This window comes from Protopterus annectens, chromosome 16.part0, assembly GCF_019279795.1.
Source record: "Protopterus annectens isolate FY-2018-M chromosome 16.part0, PAN1.0, whole genome shotgun sequence".
Lineage (NCBI taxonomy): Eukaryota > Metazoa > Chordata > Ceratodontiformes > Protopteridae > Protopterus > Protopterus annectens.
Genome location: NC_056750.1, coordinates 711,999,377 through 712,020,352, shown reverse-complemented (window position 1 = coordinate 712,020,352; position 20,976 = coordinate 711,999,377). Strand labels below are relative to the sequence as shown.

At 43.6% G+C, this 20,976-nt stretch overlaps 1 protein-coding gene across 13 annotated transcripts in view; it reads right to left on the bottom strand.

Annotated features, from left to right (window-relative positions):
- LOC122790995 (zinc finger protein 618-like) overlaps positions 1-20,976 on the bottom strand; it is a 2,638,133-nt gene that overhangs the window by 374,004 nt on the left and 2,243,153 nt on the right. For 12 of the 13 annotated variants that reach the window (XM_044058728.1, XM_044058724.1, XM_044058731.1 and 9 more), the window contains one exon: positions 1,804-1,881. The exons of the other annotated variant lie outside the window; for it this stretch is intronic. In XM_044058728.1, the coding sequence (XP_043914663.1) occupies positions 1,804-1,881 (78 nt within the window). The remainder of the gene's footprint in view (positions 1-1,803; positions 1,882-20,976) is intronic. 13 annotated transcript variants of the gene reach the window in all.

Sequence of the window (20,976 nt, the reverse complement as noted above, 5' to 3'; positions counted from 1 at the left end):
TAATAGAGATTTGATCCACTGACTGTTTTAAATACAGGGTCTGTATTATATTGTTGCAAGCTGGCAATATCGAAAGCGAAGAATATCGGCCAGGTAAATGGAAATCTCCGTAGGGGGATATTTCTTTTTACCTCAATGTAGTGCAGTCTCGGAGTTGGTATATTTAAGTAGCAAGGGGTGTGGAGGGGCTTGCCCCCCTGCCTACGCCCTTTAGTTGTTTTTTTATCCTCATTAGATATTTTACTGTATTGATAAATTGTGTTCGACATTTATTGCTTCGATGCAGTAAAATTTCGACAAGTTAATATAAATGCGAAATACACATACCCAAGAGTCTGGATTCCCTAACAAGGCGTGAAGTTAACAGAATGATTCATCATTTTACCTCCACACACACACACACACACACACACACACACACACACACACACACACACACACTCTCTCAAACAACAGGTCAGGTTTCTGAATCTTATACAAGTCTAAAGATATGAAGATGAAGCCTTAATTCTTCTTGGTCTTGTTGCTATTTTAAATTTCTGAAACAAATTTCAAGGCTATTTTCTTAAGGACCTTAAAACAAGCACTGAGTGTAGTAATCCATCATGGCTATTTATCTATTAAAGTGTACTTATTTATAGACTAAGAAGGGGAAGATTTAACTATTTATTCTTCTGGAGAGGAAAATAAAAGATAATGTACTTTTTCTTGAAAAATTGAAACAGCATAATTTGGGCTAAAATATTTCTACAGAATCAGTGTATTAAAAACTGTAGAGTGCAGTCACCAATATTGTTCTTTTAACGGCAGAATCACAATTTGCTTGAATAAGAGAGCACTACCTGAGTTAGCCTTCAAATGGCTGAGTGCTGACACAGAAAAAGCTACTACAAAACCTCAAAAGTGAACAAAACTGAATGCAGTGATTTATTTTACAGTGACCCCACCCTCGAAGATGATACAGTGATGATATGGTGATGGTATCAAATAAAAAGTAAAACTTTATTAAAAAACTGTGCTGTGTTCTGCAGGATGCTTCGTCAAAGGTAGTGTGTGGAGGTGAATACCAGTCTTCTAGCAGAATGCATAACCCAACAAAGGTCAGCTCTAATTTCTGCACAGGCGCTAAAGAATTTTTTTCAGTGATGCTTCTGATCTATAGTAAGTGATGTGAATGACTAACAGCAAAGAAAAATGGAGGGAGAGAATGACTAACTGAATGGCAGACAAAAGACAGCCACAATGATTAAATGATTATTCTGCAAGACTTATCAGAAGTGGCAGGAAAGCTTAAGAGGGAGACACCTACATCTAGTGATGCTGCTTGGGGAAAATCAAAAAAATCAAAGTTAAACTCAAGCGTTATAAAGGCCATGCTAGCCCTAGTATTACAAAATGCAGCTAACTGCAATAAGATCTTGAATGACATTCTGTTACTCGTTATCACTGCTACACACGAAGAAATTAAGACATGTCATCACTATTCTTGATACTTTAACTTTTGTGATTTTTACCAGCTGAAGACTATTTTACCCCCACCCTCACAAAACAAACAAATATGTCTGTACTGTGATGAGCTTTAGTGGACAACTGGAGATGTTAACAGCTCTATCAATGGATAAAACTAAACTGTTCTTGTGCTGAAACATTATTTGGTTTGAATACTGTACTCACTACTCATCTTTACTTGGACTGGGGCATGTCTTATAAAGGTCACTTGGACCATGACACACAGCCCACCAGCACATAAAACAAAATGCTGTGACTGCTCTTATGAACTGGAAAACAGATAATCCTCCTTACCTGCATGGGACTGCATGTGTTCCAAAAGGTTGTTATAGAACTGGAACTGAATTCCACAAGCTCCACAAGTATAAGGTTCTAGATTTAAAAACAAAACTACTGTAAATAGTCATCCCGTGTAGCAATGGAAAAAAATCTATCTTCGATTATTCTTAATTAATGACTCAGTGAACAAGATATTTATCTCCTACATACACAGGCAAACCAGTTCTGTAATTTATCTTTAATGCCAGAAACTGAGCAAGGAGGAACACTGTGGACAAAAAGAATCCTCTTGTGTTGGAGCACTGAGGTACCTACCCAACAAAACAGATTACAGACTGAAACCAAGAAACTGCATAAAAGACTGAGAGGAGTGGAGCTTGTTTAACAAATGAGTACTATGGGGGGGGGGGGGGTAAGAAACTAAACCTCTATGACACTCATCAAAAATGCCATCATTACAGCCATGGTTCTACCATGGACACTCCTCTGTAACCCACCCTACAAATCTCAAAAAAAAAAAAAAAAAAAAAAAAAACTACAGAATTCAAATGGATACTGAAACTGATGAACATTTTCTGGGTTCCATTTGCAAAACATTACTTTTAACAGCTGGACTCTAACGGGGTTTAACTATTTTTCTGACGGTGGGGGGGGGTTAAGGGCACTTGTATACCTGATGTAGAAGTATTTATTCACTACACAGGACAGCAAGTCTGAATTATACTCCCACTGTAAATACTATACCTTATGCAGCTAGTACTGTTTAAGTACTCCAGTTCCAGAGAACAATGGATTGCTAGACAAACTGAAAAACACAGAAGAAAAATTGTTTTCTACTGCTCCAGAGGCTGAGGCAGCATTGCTAGGTGGTGCTGCTTATAACATAGTTGCACCCTAGAATGAGTCTACTGTAGGTGACAAACTCACACAGTGCCCAAATCACATACTGATAAACAGAACCTAGCAAATACAGAATACCCTCCCCTCCTCATATCTTGTACTTACATCACTAGGGAAAGAGTGGGGGTGTATGGGATCTGTCCCCATACAACACATGTCATTCCCTCTACTTCTGTTATGTTTCAGTTAGCTAGATATTCAGCAGCTTCATTCTTTAAATGCAAGAAATTGAGTATTTTTGCAGGAATATTTTTGTATTTGTTAGACTATTTGAGAGATAAGTTAACCAGATCAGTGTTATTTTACAGAGAATTGTTTAAATGAATATCAGCATGGGTTCAGCACTAACCACAGTGCGCCTCTGTGTCAGTTAAAACAGCTGGACACTAGACAGCATGCTGACAGCTGCATTTTTCTCAATTGTGAAGTGGTTTAAAAGTACCTGGAAGAGACCTTTTAGCACAACATTCTCAAAAATGTATATCCAGTGCCATCAGGAATTCCACAAGGCTCCATACTAGGGCTTTTAAATGTTTTAACGTTTATGCAGAGCCTGATGTCAATTAGCATTCTCAGTTTACTTTATGTAGACGTAGCACTGGTGGCTACTACAGGAGCGGCCTTAGGTCAACTGGTGCCCTAGGCAAAAGGGCTCCATGGTGCCCGCCACCACACCACCTGGTGCCCCTATCCTGGTCTATCTACACCAAATAAATACTGGAAAAGTGCCCCTGCTAGAGTGGCACCCTAGGCGGCCGCCTAGTTGGCCTATGCCTCAGGCCGGCTACTAAGCTCAGTAATGATTGCATCTAATTTAAGTTCTAGTCTGCCTGAGTTTAAGATTGCTTCACCTTACACTGATATGATTCCTGCCTTATAGGAGACATGATTACTTAAAAGTTTTTTTGCTGGTAAAATACCCTGTCCACATAGGTAAAAAACAAACAATGTGATATGGGTAGCTGGGTTGATAACTGCATTATTTTTAAGTCCACTTTGACTTTCCTACATTTCATAAAATGAATAAGTTTAAACTGCTGCTTGATGCTGAGCTACCTAATAACTTTTTTACACTACAAATCTCTGGTGTGATTTCAGTTTGTGTCCCTCCTTGGGATTCAGAAAGACTATTCTGGCAACACCATATTGCCCAGTAGTGCAAAGGCAAAAATCTGCAATTCAGAGACAGATAAAGCCACAATGAGCTCATGTCTCTGAATTGACCACTACACTGTTAGACACACCTATGCTACTGTTCTCTCCTAACAGTCCTTGCAACACACATTGCTGCAGGCACCATCCAACAGACACCCCATGCATACATACACATACAATCCATGCAGCTGCAAACTTGCACCTACAGACACGAGTACACACATCTACATGGATGGCTTTGTAGTATTTACCTACAGTCGTGCTAACAGCCCCTACCCTACTGAAGTGAAAGGCTATATAGCCATCAAAAGACAGCATACATTTTTTCTGCACTGTGCCCCAAATTGTGAAGTAGAACTAATTTAAATCACTCCAGCATGCTATTCAGATGCTGATGATACTCTCTGGAGTGACTACGTAGATAGCCAGCATTAGCCATGCTCTTGGACTGCAACATTTGTGTGACACTCTGCCATTGAGACCAGTATCTCTGCTACAGGCCAGTGCATTTGTTGTATTGTAGTGGTACAGCAGTCTCTGAATCACTCGGGCATAATGCACTGCGAAAATATGCAGGTGACAAGTTAGAGTACTACATTGCTCCTTTCTGAATACAAATGTCCAAGTTTTTATTCTTTTTACTCCAATGCCTGGCAACCATCAGGCCTCCCACCAAGTACACTTAAGCACACTATCATCGTTCATGGAAAGTCCTCAAGAGTTGTCTGAAAGGACGATCATTTAGGCAGCCATGAAGTTTGGCTGTGCCCTTTCTAGTATTCTGGGTATGTGTATTTGACTGACCTGATACCAAAAACCTATGGAGAGATGACATACCCACATCAACACAGACACCCACAATACCCTCCTGGAGCAAACCTCCTTGCACTCAGTAATGAGAACTACCACAAGATGGTGGTTTAGTAGGCCAAAAGCAGGATGTCTACATAAGCACACTCCCTCCTTTGAGGGACTGTTGTAGCATGTGGCCTGCTCTGACCAGCCTCCCCCCCTCCACCAAGGAAGGGCACATCCATTCCCCCCTGCCAGTTCTGCCAAGCAAAAGTAACTGAAATCAGGTCTCTATAGCCAAAGTCAGCATGTTATCTCACTGTGCTGACGAAGAGGCTAGCACTGATTATACCATCTTTCATTTAATATTTTTTTTACATCACCGCTTGTGCCACACATTTGGGGAAACTTGTTATCGTGCTTTAAAAGACTACAGTCTCCGTATTTCCCCATTTACCACTGTAAGTTGCATTGGAAACGTGATTGTCTTTGCAGAATTTTTCCTCTTATTCCAGGAAACCTGTTTTGGTTAAGTGTATAATTACTTCCAATTCAGCACAAAATATTTGTGCATTTCAGATGTATAACAAGTATTGTGTGGGGTCAGTCATTACCATTACATCATAAATCTTTTGCACAGAAATCTCCTGTGTTTTAGATTTTCTAGGTATTTCTTAGGTTTCTCTTCAGCCTGCCGCATTTTATTTTAGAAGGTTTTAAAGGTCTTCCACTGAGCTCACAAACAAGTACAAGTGACATACTGTCAACTGTTTTACCTAGTATTCTGTAAAAGAAGGATGTTCCCCATGGAGTGTGTACATTAAATTTCCTTACATAACACTCGGATCTCCCGAGAACAGAACATTTAATAGGGTGGAGAAGAAAAGAAACTCTGAGAAAATGAATTTGCAAGACACCAAGAAATTGGGGAAAAGGCTAATAGGATAGGTGGAGATAGCCACCACATGGACTTTGGCAATAAACGTGATAAACCTTTACCAGACAGCGCTACAAGATTGTCTAGTAGTGTTGAGAGAAGGGATTTTTTTTCCAAATAAATCTTTTCCATCTCATTGTGTAGGTTTCTTAAGTGCATAATCTCAAATTCATTCAATAAACTACAGAGCTTCTGAAAGCATACATGCCCTAGCATCTATGGAAGTTCAGCAATCAAACATAAGCTGGAAGAATACCTAGAAAAAGGGTCACCTTATGCATGGAGGTGGTTGTGGCTCAAGTGGAATAATTAGAGGCCCAAAGACAGGAGCATCTTTGCTGAATGGAATACACTCAGAAGCATGGAAAGACAGGGACACCAGATTAAACGTTCTGGTCAACAGTAAACAATTTTTTCCACTCTGGTCATTCTACTCAATCTTCCTCTTCAACGAGCAACCATTCAGATAGCATCACCAGTCAGTTAAACCGTACTTTATTTAAATAGTACAGCCTTAAGCTCTTTGCTTATCTCTGACATTTACCATTGCCACAATAAACTACCCCCTCCAACCTATACCAACTTCCACCATAAAAAATCTTCAAGTTAAAACCTACAACACTTGCACCTCATAACCATCCAGATGAAAACATTAAAATGGTAGCAGAAATGCTAGCCTATCATGTTTTTATTTTATCAACCAAAGAAATCTATGTTCCCCTCCTCTGGGAGAAATTACATACTATTGCTTCATAAAGGTGGCAATTCATCTGACTAACTTCCATCCCATTGCTTTGCTTTTTTCAAACGTTCTTGAAAAATGTTATTACTTACAGTATTGTGGAGTGCTGGTAGGCAGCACTGGCACAGTGCTAAAGGAAAGAAACTGCAGTTAAGTGATATAATCATAGCTTACATTCTGCAATACACCTGGGTCCTAGAAAGAAGATAAATGCATGCAAACTCATCATGTGATGAAAAGGATGTAAAATTGCAAAATAATTTAAATCAGTAGCAACTGGGAAGCCACCTAAATGCTTGAACCACATGGCAGCAGCTAAGTAGCAGCAACAACAAATGGAAGCCAGGCAGCAGATACATTTATGTAGGAGGAAGACTGACAAGATCTGCAGTGAAGTATTTACAGTCAGTGAAACCTTACAAGATTACATCAAAAACAATAATCAAAAAGTCCAAGAGAGGGAAGAAATAAGACAGTATAATGGGACTGCAGAAAGTAAGAGAGGAGCTGAAAAGTACACTGCCAAAATAAGAGATCTGGCAGGAAACTCTACAACTGAAACTGACTGAGCTGGGGGACAAGGCATATAGAAATAACTTTTGATTTACTGCAATGTCTGAAAAAATCGAAAATGATTACAAGGGATTTTTGATTGAATGTTTAAATAAGTTGACTGAAATACCTACTGAGGAGGTAAAGGTGGAAAGGGTACAGACTTTTTCAACTAGGCATGATCACGAAAAGCAATCCTTAAACCTGCTAATGAAATTTTAAATGTATGAACTGATGGAAAGGGTACTCTCTCTTTTACAGAAAAGGGGGACAAATTAAAATAGACCAGGTTAGGGTATACGGATAATGACTATTCTGCAGCCACTAGAATGCAAAGAAGTAAATTTCTGCCAGACACAAGGAAGTGTTGACAAGCAGAGGTCAGATGTAAATTGCTCTATCCTGTAATCCTGAAAATGTTTTTTAACTCCAGAATTAAGTATTTGAAGGTGGAAGAGTCAGAAGTAGTCATAAATGGTGGTAGAGAAGAGTGGAGACAGACTGCTAGGAAATAAACACTATTGATCACTGTGAAGTCCTTACCAGTATTTCCAGGAAAAGGAGGACAAAAATCAAGGGCAGATCTACTCCCAGCTAATGCAGGAGGCATTCAGAAAGTACTGTTGTGTAAGAAAGTACAGTTTTGTACCTACCATAAATGTAGATGTCCGAGTGTCTTCACTGCTGCAGTCATTACCACTTGGGTTATCCTGCCGTCAGGCGGTCCCGCAGTCGGCCAGAGTTCCAAAGTCTTGGTCTGGCGTCAGTTGCTGTCGCCTCCTCCCTGACGTCAGTGCATCAGGGGTAATATAAGAAGCAGCCGCCGCTATTTTCTTCAGTTTTTCTTGCCCCAGATGTCAGGTGCCCCCAAAGATAGGCAATACATATTTCTTACAAAACATACAATAAGGTAAAAACAAAACTTTCAGTAACCAGCAAATACACCACATAGGTAGTATAGTGTAGAAAGGTACAAGTAAGATCCAGCTAAGAAAGAGGGGATGGCGGGTGGGTAACTAGGACTGCAGTAGTGAAGACACTCGAACATCTACATTTATGGTAGGTACAAAACTGTCCTATGTTCATCGTGTTTCACTGCTACAGTCATTACACTTGGGTTGAATCCCAAAGCTGAGTCAAGGTGGCTGGTTCTACAGAGGACTTGGTGTGGCTATGAGGCCCTGCAGCACTGCGGTGGCAAAGCCAGCTCTGGATCTAGAATAAAGAGGCAAGTGGTAATGCTTGGTAAAGGTGTGCACTGAACTCCAAGTTGGAGCTTCCAAAATGTCTTTGGTAGGTACTCCTCTAAGACAGGCAGTAGAAGTGGCAGTTGCCCTGGTGGAATGTGGTCTAATGTTAGATGGTACAGGTTTCCCATGCTGTGTGTAGCAGAACTGGATACAGTGTTCTATCCACTTTGAAATGGTCTGCTTTGAAATAGCCTTTCCCTGTGATCCTGCAGCATATGATACAAACAATTGTTCAGTTTTTCAGAAAACTTTTGTTTTGTCCAAGTAGAAGCATAATTGCCTATGTATGTCCAAGGAGTGTAGAAGTCTCTCCCCTTTATTCTGGGGATTTGGATAAAAAGTTGGCAAGTCAATAGTTTGGTTAACAGCCACACTGGATACCACCTTAGGCATAAAAGAAGGGTGTGTTCTTAAAGAAACCTTGTCTTGGTAAAAAATGATGAAAGGCTCTACTGCTGCCATTAGTGCCTGTAGTTCTGAGACTCTTCATGCTGATGTTATTGCCAGAAGCAGAGCAGTTTTCCATGATACATATTTTAATTCTGCTGAATTGGCTGGCTCAAAAGGAGGTAAAGTGAGCTTTTCCAAGACAAAATTGAGGTCCCAAGTAGGTGTTGGTGCTCTCCGGGGCGGTCTTATGTTTTTAGCCCCTCTGAGGTACTGCTTTAGCAATGGATGAGAGAAAAAAGGAGGATCTGTGTTGTAATGAGCAGAGATGGCAGAGGCATGGATCTTAATGGATGAGAAGGATAGTCCTTTGTCCAGCATCTCGGTTAAGTATTGTAGTATCTGAGGAATGCTAGGGATAAGAGGGTCAAGGCTTTGAGCATGGTTCCAGGCACAGAATCTCTTCCACTTTTCTGAATAAGATTTCCTGGTGCTAGGCTTCCTGGCCTACAAAATGACATCCATAACAGCTTTAGAGAAAGGTGTTGTCTGGCTAATGAATCTGCCATGCAGCCAGGTTTAAGGTTTTGAGCTGACTGTGCAGGATATGGTTGTTTTGTTGAGTCAGTAGGTGTGGAATTTGAGGCAAAATCCAAGGTGGGCCTTGAGCTAAGTTCTTTAAGATTGGGTACCAATGCTGGCATGGCCAGTCTGGAGCAATCAGAATCATCTGTGTTTTTTCTTGTCTGGATTTTAGGAGTACCTTTGAAAGGGGAGGCAGTGGTGGGAAGGCATAAACTTTTAGGCTTTTCCAGCTGAACGAAAGAGCATCCACTTTCCATGCTTGTGTGTGATAAGTCCTTGTGCAGAATTTTTGTAGTTGGCAATTCAGTGGGGAGGCAAAAAGATCTACGTCCGGGCACCCCCATTTTTGCATTATCATGCTGAAGACTTGTGGATTTAATTTCCACTCACGAGGATCCATGATGTTTCTGCTTAAGTCATCTGCCAGAGTATTTTTCTTTCCTGGCAGGAATTGTGCTTGCAGATGAACTTGAAAAGTTGGAGCTGTGTTCCACAAGGTCATGGCTTGTCTGCATAGGGGGTAAGAATGCGTGCCCCCTTGCTTGTTTATGTACCACATTACTGTGGTGTTGTCTGTCTTTAATAATAATTGTCCTGGATGCAGAAGGTCCCTGAAAGCTGTTAGGGCATTTTGTACAGCCAACATCTCTTTTTGATTGATGTGAAGATGCCTTTGGTCTGTGGTCCACTTGCCCTGAATACATTTTCCTGCCATATGTGCTTCCCAGGCATAATCCGAAGCATCTGTTGTTAAAGTCTGCCTGGCTGTGGGAAGATTGAAAGGCTGACCCTTGTTGAGGTGGCATGCCTGTGCCCACCATCGAAACTCCTGTTGTAGGCAGGGAATTAGTGGTATTACTGTTTCCAAGCTGTGAGTGTGCTAAGTCCAAACACTTTTTAGGTACCATTGTAATTTCCTCATATGCAGTCTGGCATATGGAATTAGTAGTATGCAGGATGCCATGAATCTCAAGGCCTGCAGAATTTTTCTTGCAGGGAGTTGGGACTTTGTTGCCATCAATTGAAAATACTGAGTCAGTTGTCCTTGTTTGTCTGGCGTGAGATAAGCCATCTGGGCCGTTGTATTTAAGCTGGCACCCAGGAATATTATCTCTTGTGAGGGCACTAGTTTTGACTTCTTTTCGTTTACTGTGTAGCCTAGGCAAATTAGCAACCTTTTTACAAACGCCAGATGCTTTAGAAGAATGTCCTTGCTCTCTGCTTGAATCAGGCAGTCGTCCAGGTATGGATATATTTGAATTCCTTTTTGTCTGCAAAATGCAATTACTGGTGCCAGGCACTTTGTGAAGACCCTGTGCGCAGTAGATAAGCCAAAGGGCAGTGCAGAGAATTGATAGTGCATTGAACCAGCTATGAATCTGAGGTATCTTCTGCAATTTTGTCTCATAGGGACATGCAGGTATGCCTCTGAGGTCCAAAGTAACAAGCCAAGCCTTCTTGCCCAACATGGGAAGGAGCTGCTGTAGTTTTAACATTTTGAATTTCAGAACATCCAGGTAAGTATTTAAAGTAGAAAGGTCTAGTATGGGTCTCCACTTTGTCCTTTCTGGGGACCAGGAAGAGTCTTGAGTAAAATCCTTGTCCTTGTTCCTGCTGTGGCACTTTTTGAATAGCTCTCATGTCCATGAGGGCTGTAATTTGTTTTTGTGCCTCTGCCCATTGATTTTGTGGCAGGTCTGGCATTCCTTTTAGCCTTGGTAAAGTGTGAAAGTGGAACTTGTAACCTTGAGACACAATATTCAGAACCTATTTGTCTTGGGTGATCGCTTGCCAGTTTTGTGAAAAAAGTGCTAGTTACCCCCCTAAGGGAGCTGCCAAAAGGGAAGAGTTTGGCATTGGAAGGGGGAAGTCATTGGGATTGTTTCCTGTAAGGTTGTGACTTGTCTTCACCTCCTTTTGGGTTTGAAGCACCCCACTGTCATGGTCTGCAAGAGCCTTGGGACTAAGATCTGCCTCTTGGGCGTCTGTATCTGCCTCTTTGTGGCATGTCTGATACTGGAAAGGACCAATTTTTTGCAGGTCAATTCCTGCTAAATCGAGGTGGCTGTACCTGTAAGAAATTCTTCACTGTTTGCATAGATTTTGCCTTATCCTCCATCTTCTTTAATACCTCTTCTGCCTTAACACCAAATAAAATATCTTGCTGTAAAGGAGCATCCAATAATTTTGCCTTAACATGATCTGGTAAACTTTGTTCTTTTAACCAAGCATGCCTTTGAAACACAGATCCTGTAACTGCTGCTCTACAAGAAGCCTCTAATGAATCAAAACCACATTGCAAAGTATGCTTTCCCACTTGTTCAGTTGCATGCAATAAATCCTGCATTTCCTTATGGTCAGGATGTTCTGTACTTGTACTCATTTTCTGTTTTAACTGAGACAGTAAATATTGTTGATATTTAAGCATGTGAAACTGGCTATTTAAAGTCCTCACTACTAAAGTTGCAGAGGTGTAAACTTTCTTCCCCCATCTAACGCTCTAGAATCCTTGTCAGAGGGAACTGGATTTTTAGCCGTGGAAGCCTTAAACCCTTTGGGACCCTAGGAAATAGTTTCTGGGTCAGCAACAAGGTTTTTATAAAGAAATTTGTGAGAGTCAGGGACTCTGTAGTACCTGTCTGGCTTGACTGGAGCAGGGGGTAAAGAATCAGGATTTAAACTGGATTCAGAGAACACATCTTCCACAATATCAAACACTGGCAGAATAGCTAGGGGCCTGTGCTGAGGCAATAAAAGAAAATCTCTGAGCCTTTTCTTGGATTCTGAGTAATCCTGGCCCTCCCAGTTGAAATTCTCCCTTATGGTATGTAAAGTTTCCCCAAAAGAATAATCCTCAGGAGGAGAGGCTGAAGGTATAGATTCTTCAGCATCAGAGTCCTCATAGGGGGGTAAAGAATATCCCTGGTCTGAAGAGGAATCAGAATATATAGAAACCTGGTCAGAGGAATCGTAGTCTGTATCTTGCCTAGGCCTTTTATCAGGAGGGGGATGGGGACCCCTGATCAGAGTAATTAAATCTTCGGTCATTTTGGGCATCTGCTTTTTAGGCATGGAGGCCTGTCCAGGTGAATGCTGTACTTGCTTCTTTGTCTTTAATGGAGTTTTAAACTTGGCTGTAGTTGCAATGTAAGTTGTGAAGGTCTGAAAACAACCTCAGAAGCCGATGCCTGCTCAGCGGCTCTGGACCCATCTGAAGTGTTAGTCTCCGTAGGCCCAACACCTTGAGTATCCAGAGGCCTAGGCACCTCCACATGGGAGTCTGTAGCGGTCTGCGGCACTGAGGTAGCGGGTGTCAGGGACTGCGAAAGCACCTCACTGAGAACTGGCGACTGGCCTAGAAGAGGTTTCGTCGTCAGTTTTGGGCCTCAGATGCCTGCCCTTATCCTTGTTTTTGCGTTTTTTGTGTATTCCGCTCGTCGGTTGTTCCAACGGCATGGTATAATTAAATCTTCGGCCAAAGTAATGTCGAGCAAAATCAAACAGACGTTTAATAGTGCGTTTGTTAAATCTAGCACAAAACCGACAACTAGTGACGTCGTGATCTGGGCCTAGGCATGGAATACAGTAAGAATGAAAATCCTTATGAGGTATTTGCTTCCCACAAGAAATACAATTATTAACTTTTACTGACATCGGTCTGAGGCAAGAAAAAGTTTCCCCAACAGGGTACTTAGCTTTATTGAAGACTTTGGTTCTGAAAATCGAATTTGATATCTCAGGAGTTGGCCGACCGGCATTTGCGAACTGCTTTTGCATCGGGCACCGCGCGGCAAGAAAGACTGAAGAAAATGGCGTTGGCTGCTTCTTATATACCCCTGACGCACTGACATCAGGGAGGAGGCGACGGCAACCAACGCCGGACCAAGACTCTGGAACTCTGGCCGACTGTGGGACTGCCTGACGGCAGGAAAACCCAAGTGTAATGACTGCAGCAGTGAAACAAGATGAACATCTAACCATAACCTTAGATGTCCTTCTCTTCTATATGCTGCTGTATTCATGACATCAGGGAGTTTGCCTATGGTGAACTCTCGTACATCCGGCCGTTATACAAAAGTTAAATGCTACCACTAGGGTGTGCGCAATGTCCTGTTCCTCTCTCTTCGACGTCAGTCAAACGGACATCGGGTATAAAGTGGACGTCAGCACGCACCTTCATAAGAACTAAATGCCGCCGGAATTAGCAACTATGGAGTGGGTACTCCAGGAATCATTTAAGTGTGAGGGGGAAGGCTGGGAGGGAAAAGTACAGTTTTGTACCTACCATAAATGTAGATGTCCGATAGACATGCAACTGCAGTCATAACATGTGGGTTGTCCTGCCTCAGGCAGCCCTCGGTCGGCCGGATTCCAAAGTCTGGGTCCGACGTCGGCTGATGTCGCATTTCTCTCCGATGTCAGAGCGGCTGGAGTACATAAGCATCAGCCGACGCCATTTTCTTAAGTGTTTCTTGCCCCGGATGCCAGGTGCCCTCCAAGGAAGGCTGTAATCAAATTAGAAGACAAAAAACAGGATTCCAAACTATAAATGAGCAATAAAACAAATACACCATAACAGATATCCCCAGCTAAGAGAAACAGGGATAGTAGTGGACCCTTAGGCATAGAGGGGTATGGAGGGAGGGAAAATCCGACTGCAGTTGCATGTCTATCGGACATCTACATTTATGGTAGGTACAAAACTGTACTATGTCCTTCAAGAATGCAACTGCAGTCGTAACATGTGGGTAGAATACCATAGCTTAGCTGGGGGAGGAGGAATGCTCTAGGGAAAAGATGGTGTGGCAATCAAACCCTGCAGGACTGCCGAAGCAAAGCCTGCTCTGGATCTGGAGTATAGAGGAAGATTGTAGTGTTTGGAGAATGTCTGCACGGAGCTCCATGTAGCAGCTTCTAGAATGTCCTTGGTAGGCACCCCTCTTAAGAATGCTGTAGAGGTGGCTGTAGCTCTAGTGGAATGTGGTCTGACATTGGCTGGAACAGTCTTTCCATGAAAGGAGTAACAGAATCTGATGCAATGTCCAATCCATTTAGAAATAGTCTGTTTTGAAATTGCTTTTCCTTGGACTGCAGGGGCGTAAGCTACAAAAAGTTGTTCAGACTTCCTACTGGCCTTGGTTCTGTCCAGGTAGTATCGAAGTTGTCTGTGAATGTCCAAGGTATGCAACAGTCTTTCCCCCCCTATTCTCAGGATTGGGGAAGAAGGCAGGCAGATGAATGGCTTGATTTAAAGAAACCCTAGATAACACCTTTGGCATAAAAGTAGGGTTGGTCCTTAATGAAACCCTGTCTTTGTGAAAAATAATAAAGGGTGGTATTGCCATTAGGGCCTGTAACTCCGAAACTCTTCTTGCTGAGGTAACTGCCAACAGGAAAGCTGTCTTCCATGAGAGAAATTGCAGGTCAACTGAAGCTGCTGGCTCAAATGGAGGTAGAGTCAGTTTTTCTAGGACAAAATTGAGGTCCCAGGCTGGCACTGGGGCCTTTCTTGGTGGCTTAATGTTCTTGATTCCCCTGAGGAATTGCCTTAGTAAAGGGTGAGAAAAAACAGGAGGATCAGTGTTGTATCTAGCTGAAATAGCAGATGCATGTATCTTTATGGAAGAATATGAGAGGCCGTTCTTTAACATATCTGCCAAATATTCCAGGATGAGTGGGATGTTCAGCAATGATGCATCATGTCCCTTGCTGGTATTCCAGTTGCTGAATTTTTTCCATTTTGCTAAGTAAACCTTTCTGGTGGATGGTCTTCGAGCCTCTGTTAGTATCCTCTGAACTTCCTTGGAGAGAGATAAGCTGAATTTATTTATGGGATCTCCCAGGCTGTTAGCTGCACTGTCTGAAGATTTGGATGCAGTGTTTCGAAATTGTGCTGAGTCAAACGTAGAGGCCACTGGGGAAGGGCCCACCTCCTGGTGTGACATATGCTCCGTAGTAGTGGGTACCAGTGTTGTCTTGGCCAGTCCGGAGCTATTATGATTCCCTTGGGTTTCTCAGCTTTGATCTTTAGTAATACTGAGGTCATCAGTGGCAGAGGTGGGAATGCATAGATTGCTAGGGAGTTCCAGTTGAATGAGAGGGCATCTATTTTCCAAGCTTTTGGATGGTATGTCCTTGTGCAGAATTTTGGTAGAAGATGGTTGAGGTGAGAGGCAAATAGGTCCACTTCTGGCTTGCCCCATGTCAAAGTGAGTTGTCTGAAGGCCTTCGGATGTAACCTCCACTAGTGTGGATCTGTGAAATTCCTGCTTAGGCTGTCCACCAACACATTGTCTTTTCCTGGAACAAACTGGGATTGTAACTGGATGTTTAGGCTCAGTGATTTCTCCCAAAGCTGCATTGTCAGTCTGCAAAGGGGGTAAGAGTGGGTGCCCCCTTGCTTGTTTATGTACCACATCACAGTGGTGTTGTCTGTCCGTATCAGTAAATGGCCTTGCTGGAGTTGGTGTTGAAAGGCCTCGATGGCATGCATTACTGCCAGCATTTCCTTTTGGTTTATATGCAGATGTGTTTCCTTTGGAGACCATTGTCCTTGTATACACCTGCCTTCCATGTGCGCCCCCCATTCAAGGTCTGAGGCGTCTGTAGTCATGGTCTGTGTTATCTGTGGTTTTTTGAATGACATACCTGTGTTTGTTTGGCTCACCGAGGCCCACCATAGGAATTCATTTTGTAGACATGGAATGAGTGGTATGATTGTCTCCAAGTTGTTGCTGTGTTGAGACCAAATGCTTTTTAGGTACCATTGAAGCTTTCTCATGTGTAGTCTTGCTAATGGAACCAGGAGAATGCAGGATGCCATGTAACCCAGGGCCTGTAGGAATCTCCTTGCAGTCATCTGGGTGAGTTTTGCTAAACCTTTGAAATAATGAGTTAACTTCTCTTGCTTGTCTTCTGTCAGGTAAGCCATCTGAGAGGCTGTGTCTAGTTTGGCTCCTAAGAAGATTATTTGCTGGGATGGCTGCAGTCTTGACTTTTGGAAGTTGACTGTGTATCCCAGAGCTTGAAGTAATCGTATGACATAATCCAGATTTTTTGTCAACATCAATTTGTCGTCCGCTTGTATGAGGCAGTCGTCCAGGTATGGGTAAATTTGTATCCCCTGGAGCCTGCAATGAGCAATTACTGAAGCCAGGCATTTTGTAAATACTCTGGGCGCAGTAGATAAGCCAAATGGCAATGCTGAGAATTGATAGTGCTCTGGCCCTGCAAGAAATCTGAGGTATCTTCTGTAGCTGTGTCTGATAGGGACATGCAGGTATGCCTCCTTGAGGTCCAGAGTAATCAGCCACGACCCCTTGCCCAGCATGGGAAGGAGTTGCTGTAGTCAGCATTTTGAACTTTGGTACTAAGAGAAAGGTGTTTAATGCGGACAAGTCCAGTATTGGTCTCCATTGAGATTCTTTTCTTGGAACAAGGAACAGTCTTGAGTAAAACCCCTGGTCCTGTTCTTGTTGTGGAACTCTTTCTATTGCCTTCATCCGAGTCAGCAGAGTGATTTGCTTGATAGCCTCTGTCCTCTGATTTTGTGGTAGGTTTGGCATGCCTTGTTTTCTTGGTAAGGTATGAAAATGAAACCTGTACCCTCGGTCTATAATGTCCAAAATCCATTTGTCCTTTGTCAGTCTGTGCCAGTTTTCTGTAAACAGAGATAACTTCCCGCCCAAGGGAGCTTCTAGTTGTTCCCTGGTAGGCGGTAGTAGAGGAAAGTCATTGAGATTGTGGTTGTGGGGCAGGTGAATCCCCTGCGTCACTTCTTTGGTTTCCTGGCTGCCATTGTCGTCCCCTGTAAGGGCCTCTGTATTGGCCTCTTCCTCGGCCACGTCTGTTCTTACCCCTTTGAAACTTTTCTGGATTAGGAAAGGACCAGTTTTTTGAAGGCCAATTCCTACTGAATCTGGGGGGTTGAACCTGGAGGAAATCTTTCACTGTCTGAACCGATTTTGCTTTTTCTTCGATGGTCTTTAACACATCCTTAGCATTTGCACCAAAAAGCTTGTTCTTTTCCAAAGGTGCATCCAGAAGTTTTGCTTTTACATGATCTGGTAGAGGTTGATCTTTTAACCAAGCATGTCTACGAATGACTGCCCCTGTCATAGCTGCCCTACATGAAGCTTCCAGTGCATCATATCCACACTGCAGGAAGTGATTGCTTACTTGCTGAGTGTTATGTACAGCTTCCTGCAAAGTCTTCCTGTCTAAAGGATCAGGAGAAGCTAATGTTTTTTGTAAATCTTCTAACAGATAATCCTGATATTGTAACATATGAAAAGGCAATTTAAAGCTCTCATAGATAAGGTAGTGGATGTGTAAACCTTTTGCCCCATCTCTCTAATGACCTAGCTTCCTGTTGGAGGGCAGAGGATTTTTCGAGGTGGAGGCTGAAACTCCTTTAGGCCCCTGTGAAATAGTTTCCAAATCAGCAGTATGGGCCCTGAATAAATGGGAATGAGTTTCTGGGACCCTGTCATACCTGTCTGGCTTGGCTGGAGCAGGAGGAAGAGAATCAGGGGTAGCACTAGAGTCAGAATACAAATCATCCAGAACATCAAGTACAGGAGGAATAGCTAAGGGCCTGTGCTGAGGCTTCTTAAGGAAAGTCCTAAGGCGTTTCCTAGAATCAGAATATTCCTGGCCTTGCCACTTGAAATGTTCCCTCATGGTGTGCAGAACTTCCCCAAAAGAAATATCCTCAGGAGGGGAGGCCGAGGGGATGGAATCTTCTGCATCCGAGTCCTCATAGGTCTGAAAGAGCTCTTCCTGGCTATCAGAGTGGACAGAGCCCTCAGAATCTTCATCTGAAGGAGTAGGGTCAGAGGGTTCAACCCGGGGCCTTTTATCAGGAGAGGGCTGGGATCCTGTCTCAGGATGGGCCTGTCTGTGAACCTCTAATCATGGAAATTAAATCAGCAGCCATGGACATAATTTGTGTCTCTGGAGTCGGCTGAGGTAAGGATTTAGAAGTAATATGCTTTGTTTTGCTGGCTGCCTTAGCCCTTGTGTAGGCCTTAATAGACATGGCCATAGGGGGCCTGGCAGCTCCACGTTCAGGAGTGACCTTGTCTACTGCAATGGTCTCGGGCATTTCCCCAGTTTCGGTATCCGGAGGAAAATCTATAACTGGCGTCGGAGTAATGTCTGGAATCGGAGTCGTCGGTAATGCGGTGTCTTCGGTTCGGAGCGGTGGAGATACCGTCTCAGAGGGAACCGGAGCACTCGCGCTAGGTTTTGGCGTGGAGTCGGTAGTAGACACGGGCCGAGGATGTCGGTCCCGGTCTTTTCGCTTTTTGGGAGTTTGCGATGTCGGGAGATCCGATGACATGGTGTAAGCAAAATTATCGCCGAAAAAGTCTTCAGTGAACTCCACCCAGCGCCTGAGAGTGCGCTTGTTGAAGCGAGCACAGGCTACACAGGCCGAGACGTCGTGGTCTGGGCCCAGCCAAGGGAGACAGTAAGAGTGGAAATCCTTATGAGGTATTTGTTTACCACAAGAAAGACAATTGTTAACTTTTTCAGTAATTTCTGACATCAGCTGAGGCAAGAAAAGGTCCCCAACGGGGTACTTAGCTTTTTGATGACTTCGGTATCGTAGAATACAGGAGCTGACCGACCGGCACTTGCGAACTGCTTCTGCTTCGGGCACCACGCAGCAAGAAAGACTGAAGAAAATGGCGTCGGCTGATGCTTATGTACTCCATCCGCTCTGACGTCGGAGAGAAATGCGACATAAGCCGACGTCGGACCCAGACTTTGGAATCCGGCCGACCGAGGGCTGCCTGAGGCAGGACAACCCACATGTTATGACTGCAGTTGCATTCTTGAAGGACATCTATACAGCAGCAAATAGAAGAGGAGGACATCTAAAGTTATTGTAAGTTCGTACACAACAGTACTTTGTCCTTCTATTTATATTTTGCTGTATTCATGACATCAGGGAAATTGCAAAAGTACCTGTCCTAATGAAAGGGTGGCGAACTAAAAGCACTTTCCACAAACACATGAAGGATGGCTCTGGCAAATCCTGCCCTGGTTCTAGAGACCATATCCAGTTTGTAGTGCCTAGTGAATGTGTGGACTGAGGACCAAGTAGCTGATTCGAGGATAGCAGCTGTGTACCGTACTGGGGCTGGTAGTGACCTACCATGGTTAGTGTAACAGAAGGAAATGGTTTTAGATATCCAAGAGGATACTGTTTGCTTGGAAACAGGTTCACCCAGGGCTCTTGGGTGGTAGGAGATGAACAGCCTGCCAAGATTTGTGGAAGGATTTGGTTTTGGCCAACTAGTACCTGAGCTGTTTGTGTATGTCCACTGAATGAAGTATTCTCTCTGCCTGGTTCTGCGGAGAGGGGGTAAAAGTTGGCAGATTGATAGTCTGGTTTAAAGACAGTTTGTTGACCACTTTAGGCATGAATGTAGGGTTAAGTACGTGCACACACACCCTGTCCTTGTGGAAGACAGTGAAGGGGGGGTTTGCCATAAAGGCCTGGAGTTCCGATACCCTTCTGGCTGAGGTGATCACCACCAAGAGTATTGTCTTCCAAGTGCAGTATTGGAGGGTGCAGTCTTTGGCTAGGTCAAAGGGTGGCAGTATCAACTTTTCTAGGACAAAGTTTAGATCCCAATGGGGTGGAATGGGCTTCCTTGGGGGCCTAAGATGTAGTGCCCCTCTCAGAAAGAATTTTACTTCTAACCTAGATGTTAAGGGTGGTATCAATGGCAGGCATGCTGAGATGGCAGATAGGTGAATTTTAATGGAAGAATACGATAGTCCAGACTTCAGAAGGTTACATAGGTAGGACAAGACCACTGGGAGCTCTGCCGTCAGTGGTTGTAAGCTGATTTTCTGACACCATAAGAAAAATCTCTTCCACTTTGACAAGTAAGATTTTCTAATTGTCGGTTTTCTGGCCTCCTGCAGAACCTGGATCACAGATCCTCTCTGTATAGGTGTCAGAAGGGAATCAATACTCATCACCCACAAAGTGAGATTGAGTGTGGACAGTTGGGGGTGTAAGAGTGTTCCCTTGTCCTGTGTGAGCAGGTCTATTTGGTAGAGTAACTTGTGGTGATTGCCTTCGGCTAAGTGACATAGTAGGGAGAACCAATGCTGCCTTGGCCAATAGGGAGTCACCAGCAAGATTTGAGGCTGTTCTTTCTGAATTTTCTGCAGGACTCTTTGAATTAGAGGGAAGGGGGGAATGCATAGGCATACATCCCCTTCAAGGAGATTGAGAGAGCATCCACCTTCCAAGCCTCTGGGTGTGGTGCCCTGGAGAAGAAGATCGGGAGCTCTCTGTTCATGGGGGAGGCAGAGATCCACATTCGGAATACCCCATCGATGTACCTGGTCCAGAAACACTTCCCTGTTCAGCATCCATTCGTGAGACAGGGTCATGGCCCTGCTTAAAGAATCTGCCATCACGTTGTCTGCGGAGGGGATATATACTGCTTGTAGAAGGATTAGTTTCTCCAGGGTGATTTCCCAAGCCTGCAGTGCTAGTCTGTACAGGAGGTAGGACCTTGTCCCCCCCTCTTTGTTGATGTACCACAGCACAGTGGTACTGTCTGTGTACCACCTCAGGGTGCCTGGTAAAAGTTGACCCTTGAAAATTTCCCAAGGCCAATATCAAGGGTCTCATTTCCTTGGTATTGATGTGATCTTTTTGTTGAGTGGGGGTCCATGCATTCCTCACTCTCCACTTCCTTAATGTTACACCCCAGCCTGTGTCTGAAGCATCTGTAAAGAGGTCTTGGTTGGGGGATGAGGGCTGTAGGGGCAGACCAGGATCTGACTGAATCTGGGAGATCCACAACTTCAGTTCCCTGGTCAGGCATGGAAGCATGGGGATCACTAACTCTAGTGGA